This window comes from Cajanus cajan, chromosome 6 (assembly GCF_000230855.2).
Source record: "Cajanus cajan strain Asha chromosome 6, NIPB_CcT2T_4, whole genome shotgun sequence".
NCBI lineage: Eukaryota > Viridiplantae > Streptophyta > Magnoliopsida > Fabales > Fabaceae > Cajanus > Cajanus cajan.
In genome coordinates this window covers 44,751,314-44,757,091 of record NC_138522.1, presented here as the reverse complement: position 1 = coordinate 44,757,091, position 5,778 = coordinate 44,751,314, and the positions used below count along the sequence as shown (strand labels likewise).

Below are 5,778 nucleotides of genomic sequence, written 5' to 3'. Positions count from 1 at the left end.
TGACAACTCGAATGCCTTTACAGACTAACTGTATTTGTACATACAAAGTCCGTTGTCAATACTTATTAATTGGTCCACTAGCCCCTGCAATCTAGCAAAGATGTAATAAAGAAATGTTACATCTACATGTTGAGTAAGAAATCTAATGCACTAATTAAGCTAGCTAGCTAGCTAGCTAGCTATTCCCTGTTTGTCAAGACATTTGAACAATGGTTCTAATCTTTTGCATGTCTCTGCCTTCAACTCGTGAAGATTCAGAAATGTTTCATGTATATAGAGCAAGTGGCAGGTACTATACCATACCCAACTTTACCCATACGTGGACAGCTATCTATGGCTGAAATGTGAATAAAGAACCAGTCTAATTTTGTAAATAGAAAAGCAGCTCTATCACGGTTATGTGATGCATAAAAAAGAAACAGAGGGATACTACATAACCACAGCAAACAAAAATTAAATCAACATAGGACCAAACTAAAGCATTCTTACAATTTGGACTTAAGATTAAATCGACTCTATTATGTAATGGATGCAGGATCTCAACGCATTCCCTCATGCTCAACTTTAAACCTGATAAAATATAACTCAACCTTGTAAAATCAATTTATAAGATGAGAATTATTTGAAAGTTGTACGAATTCCATTTGTTACATTTTTTAGATGATGTGAGATAATGAGATCTCAACATTACCATTAACTTCTCTGGCTGCCTACATGTATCTTTTTGGTTTGTATCGCTTCCTCCAGCTTTGGTGTATTTAACTTGCTGCAGGAGTTGCCAATGAAAGTTAACTTGTTAAGGAAATGAGAGCAGCCTGTAACTTATATGATTTTTCTTGCAGCATGAATTTACGTATATAGACAATTAGATGTGTTATATCACGTTGAGAATTATAACAGATGATGCATATCTCCTGATGTTTCCTTTTGTAAGGCCTGTATGCGTGTGTATAAACAATTTTCTAACCGATGAAACTAAAAATGCAGCTTTTGTGTTACATATATGATGTATATATGTATGTGACTTATCTTGGAACTAGGGCGAGAGAAAAACGTAGTGTTTCTTTCAGGTTAATTTGTGAACGTTGGGAAACAAGATATACATACCCTTGCTTTTGCGATAAGCAAAGACGTGGATGCAGTTAACCAAGTGCGTGTTGGATAACGACAAATTTGAAAGGTGATTTAATGCACGTAATCACCAAGAAGAGAAACTTGGTTCTACATATATCCCTATCTTGAATATGAGTTGGACCCCCAAAGGGATAAGGATCACTTAGAGATAGTAGCTACCCCCAAAGCAAGTGCCATATTGTGGAGGGGAGAAATGATTTTCGAACACCACTACTTTTTTATACCTTTCGTAATATAAAAAATGACTAAGAATGTAAATTAGACGAGACTTATTTTTCAAGTGAATTCCTTCTTCATATACAAACAGATAGATAAATAACGAACTTGGATTGAGTCTCGTAAAAGTAACTAATATTTCAAGCTCATTCAAATTTCTACTAGAATCTGAATCTCTGAAAGAGGAAAGAGGAAATGCGTGTGTTGAGAGAATCCAGGTATTGATACATAGATTGTTAAAGGATGAGATTTTTTATTTTTTTTATAATAAGAAATAAAGAATATGAAAACTGTGATCGGCACTACATGAATTAGAGCATGTTTGAGAAAACGTTTGAATCACTGTAAATGTGAATTTTCACTTTCCAAAATACAAAAATAAGAAGCAAGAGTTTGTAATTTTTGAATGAATGTGAGTTTGGAAGACATTTAACACCAATCTAAACATGCATTTAATAGTGTGAAAATGGACGGATAATATAATTAAAATATAATATATAATTAGAAATTATCTTCATTTTATAATCAAGTTGATTTTAACATTTTCTAAGTTTAAATTAGGTCTGAATCCATATTTTAAATATAGTACTATCATTAACTAGTAAGATAATCCATATGTAGTTAAGTAAAAAAAATCGTATTTTATACATTAATTTTATAAAATTGAACTACATTGAGATTCGCGTTATCCTTACAAGTGAATTCAATATCTTGAAACTTGCGTCGATGGAGGATTTGGGTTTGTTTGTGTGAAGCGGAGAATGATTCCAGAGTCGCATGCATGTATCCTTAATTCCTTATGCATGAACTCTAACTATGCTTATGCTCTTCCTAGATGCATTCACCATTCACCATTCACCATTCACCAACCACCTCAGGATGTAAAGTGGGATGGAATTTGCTAGTTTATTTTATACATTTAACAAATTAGGGACAAAATTTATAAAGTGTTTATTTGTATTTTGTTATTTCAAAAATTAGGGATGAGTTTATACAATAATTTTCATCACAAAGTCGAGCAAGCTAGGATTATAAAATAAAAAAAAATCACAAATTTGCAACGGAAATAATAAAAAAATATTCACAAATTTGTGACAATTAATAAAATATTTTCATCACAAATTTATGAAAAAATAAGAAGAAAATAATTCGTCAAGAACTTGACATATTTTGAGCTAAATGCTTTGTTAAACTTCGTCCCAAATCCTTTTCGCATATTTGTATCATCAGAGATAACTTGAATAAAATTCAAAATGTTCTAAATTGCCTCCCACACTTGATGTAGCCCCCATTCTATTTGACCATGACAGGAAACTAGAAAAACCCTTCTTAGAAAACTCCTTGCAATGTCTCTGTAAATTAGAAAACTAGAAAAGTCTTTATCTTCGACTATCCATATTAATAAAAAATAAAAAAAACTCTTTCTCTATATATTAATAAGGAATGACACACTCAATAAATTAGAAGGGAAAATGAACATAGAACCAAAGTAGAAGATAAGTTAAACTAAAGGAAAATGAAGAATCAAACAAAAGGAAAAGAAACCCTTACCACGTGAAAAAAGGCACATCTTGTGAAATTTCTTGTGCTCTAAATTCTTTTGTGCAGAAACCCTTGCAAGTTAGTTAATGTGTAGATTTTCCTTTCTCAAACTGAGACTTTGGTTAAGCTACAAAACAACGAGCTTCAAACTGAAGGTGCTCTAATTTGAGGGTAATTGAAATTTTAATTTAAAATATTTTCATTTTACTTTTTGTAGGTTTACTAATTAATTCTAGTAAAAAAAAGTGTTTTGTAGTTAATTAAGTGAAATCAAATAAATATTATTTTGAATTTAATGTTTTTAAATTTTGATTATCATATTTTAAAATAATTTTTTTATTGTGAATTTACATAAAACTCTATTTTTGTGTTATTTAAATAATAAATATTATTAATTTACTTTTATGCAAGTTTGACTATAATATTGATATGAATGTTGTAAAATCTTAAATAAAAAATGAAATCATATCGTTTATGAAAAAGTAATTAATTAATCAAATATATATAAAATAAAAATATACTATACTGAATAAAAATAAATAAATAAAATAATAGATAAATAAAATCATGTTAAAAAAATATTGATACTTAAAATCATGTTAAAATTGTATTGTTAATAAAAATAAATTAATTTATAATTTTGTAATCTGACGAAAATCTGACAGAATAATTTCATCCCAATATTGGAGCAAAATTCATGTGGTCAAATTTGAGATAAAAACTAGGGACGAAAACTTGTGACGGTAGATATAATTTAATGATATTTAATTATAAACTATTAAATTTCTCTTACGTTCGGATACTGATATTGATGATCAGCTTAACATTTAAACGGGAATATTTGTGCAATTATGTAACCTTTTTCAGAATTTTAATACATGTATAAAAAAATCAATTAAATATGATTTAAAGGTAATTAATTATTATAAAAATCAAGAATTCTTGTATATATGATATTCCCTTTATCTCAAAAATGATTGCAGTTTTAACATTTAAAAAAATTATAAAATGACTTATGTTATTTGCTTTTAATGTAACATTATTTATTTAATTTTTTAATTTAGCCATCATAAATTCTTCAATTACCACTGTTAAACTTAAAAGTAATGTATATTATTAAAAGAGTGAGACTAGCTATTTTAATATAATTGTATAAAAAGGAATGATATATTTAATATTATTTTTAATTTATGTATAAAAATCCTAAAATATAATTATTTTGAGAAAGAAGAAGTAGTTTATATATGAATGACTTTGATGTGCCTCCAACGTAGCGAGAAGATTAATCAATATTATCAGCGGTGAATATTTCAGGGACGAACTAAAATAAAAAATATAATTGACATCAAATTATGTCAACTTCTCTTTTTCTTTTTCTTTTTAATAAACGAGCGTGGTATATTAATTCTTCATTGTATTGTATCGATATGAATGATAAAATTTGGAACCTATTGAAAAAAATAAACTACTCTATGAATAAAGGGATAAGGGGATTTTTAAAATTTTATTCAATATAATTTAATTAGTTATTTAGAGAAGATGAACTCTTAAATTACATTATAAATGTATCAACTTTTCCTGTTTCTTTGTCACTTTTTTTTTTAAATTTTTTCTTTCACTTCCATGCATGCATAATTTCTCACTCATACCAACACTATGATTATCTCTACACTAACTATTCATAGAATGTTCATATTCTCTCGAGGGTATAAGACTCGAAGGAATATGAGATACTAATGCATACACCCAACCATAACCATATAACCTCCTCCTAAGACAGGTTATTTTTGAATGTTTTAGTTTTTGACAACTACTAAGTCTTCTATGATGACTTTTTGACAATTATGGTGACTAATATTGTACATACTAATAGTGAAGATATATGATGTCTAAATACGCCTACAAAAAATAAAATTATGTTACGGTATAGCAGAAAAGCTCAAAGCAAAAGTTGATGATGAAGACATCATCAGCACGTACGTTTTTTCATCGTCGATGTGTCTCACTAGCCTTATAGTGTTTTGGACATGTCCCTGTTTCTTGAAGCAATATTCTTCTTCAATATCTTCTTGACGTTTTCAGCTTGATACAAATGAGGGTATGACCTACCAAGCCAATTGAACTTGAAACAATCGCTCATATGCTCTTTCAACGCTTCCTCACGCTTTCCACCGTTCTTCTCCATCTCCACATTCACAGCTTCAGCACACAACCCGCATATTAGCCTCCCTGAGAACATGTCACGCACGCGCCTTATGTACTCGAGGGTGCACTCTTCACACATTCCACAACACTCGCATTTGGCACTGTCTACCTCGGACACCGTTGCTAATGGTGACTCATCATTACGTGTTTCTTCTAGGGCCACTTCTTCTTCAAAGGTTATATCGGAAACGGCCATGTTGATGTTGGTGGTGGAGGAGTTAAAGGGATGGTTTGGGGGCATCTCTAATTCTCTATGAAGATATGAGAGCTTGAGGACAATGTTGTGATGTGATGATTTTGTTTGTTCCACTATAGTTTAGTTTGTATATGTATTTATATGAGAAAAATAGAGATGGAAATAGGTAGTAGTATAGTATTAGTATAGGATATTTGTGAGTCTGGTCTCGTGTGGGTTTGACATAGGGAACATTTAGAAACCTAGCTAAGAGCAGATGTATGTGGACTACAAGGGTTTTTTCAACTTAACTATGAAAAGGACAACAAAAGGTTTAAAGCTGATATTTTTTCACCAACAAGTTGGGACGCACAAATAACGAGTTCAATTTTCTTGGGCCCAATATTCTAACACTCACCTTTCTCTATAATTTGAAAGTTGAAACCCAAAAGGACATCAAATCAACACGCTTTACTCGTTCACGTATCCAAGTAATTATACACCAT

The 5,778-nt window shown here is 30.1% G+C and overlaps 1 protein-coding gene across 1 annotated transcript; it reads right to left on the bottom strand.

Annotated features, from left to right (window-relative positions):
* Positions 1 to 3,537: 3,537 nt before the first annotated feature.
* Positions 3,538 to 5,338, bottom strand: LOC109818053 (uncharacterized). Its single transcript, XM_020383450.2, has one exon. The coding sequence runs from the start codon at positions 5,336 to 5,338 to the stop codon at positions 4,904 to 4,906; it is 435 nt and encodes a 144-aa protein (XP_020239039.1). The 3' UTR covers positions 3,538 to 4,903.
* Positions 5,339 to 5,778: the final 440 nt, after the last annotated feature.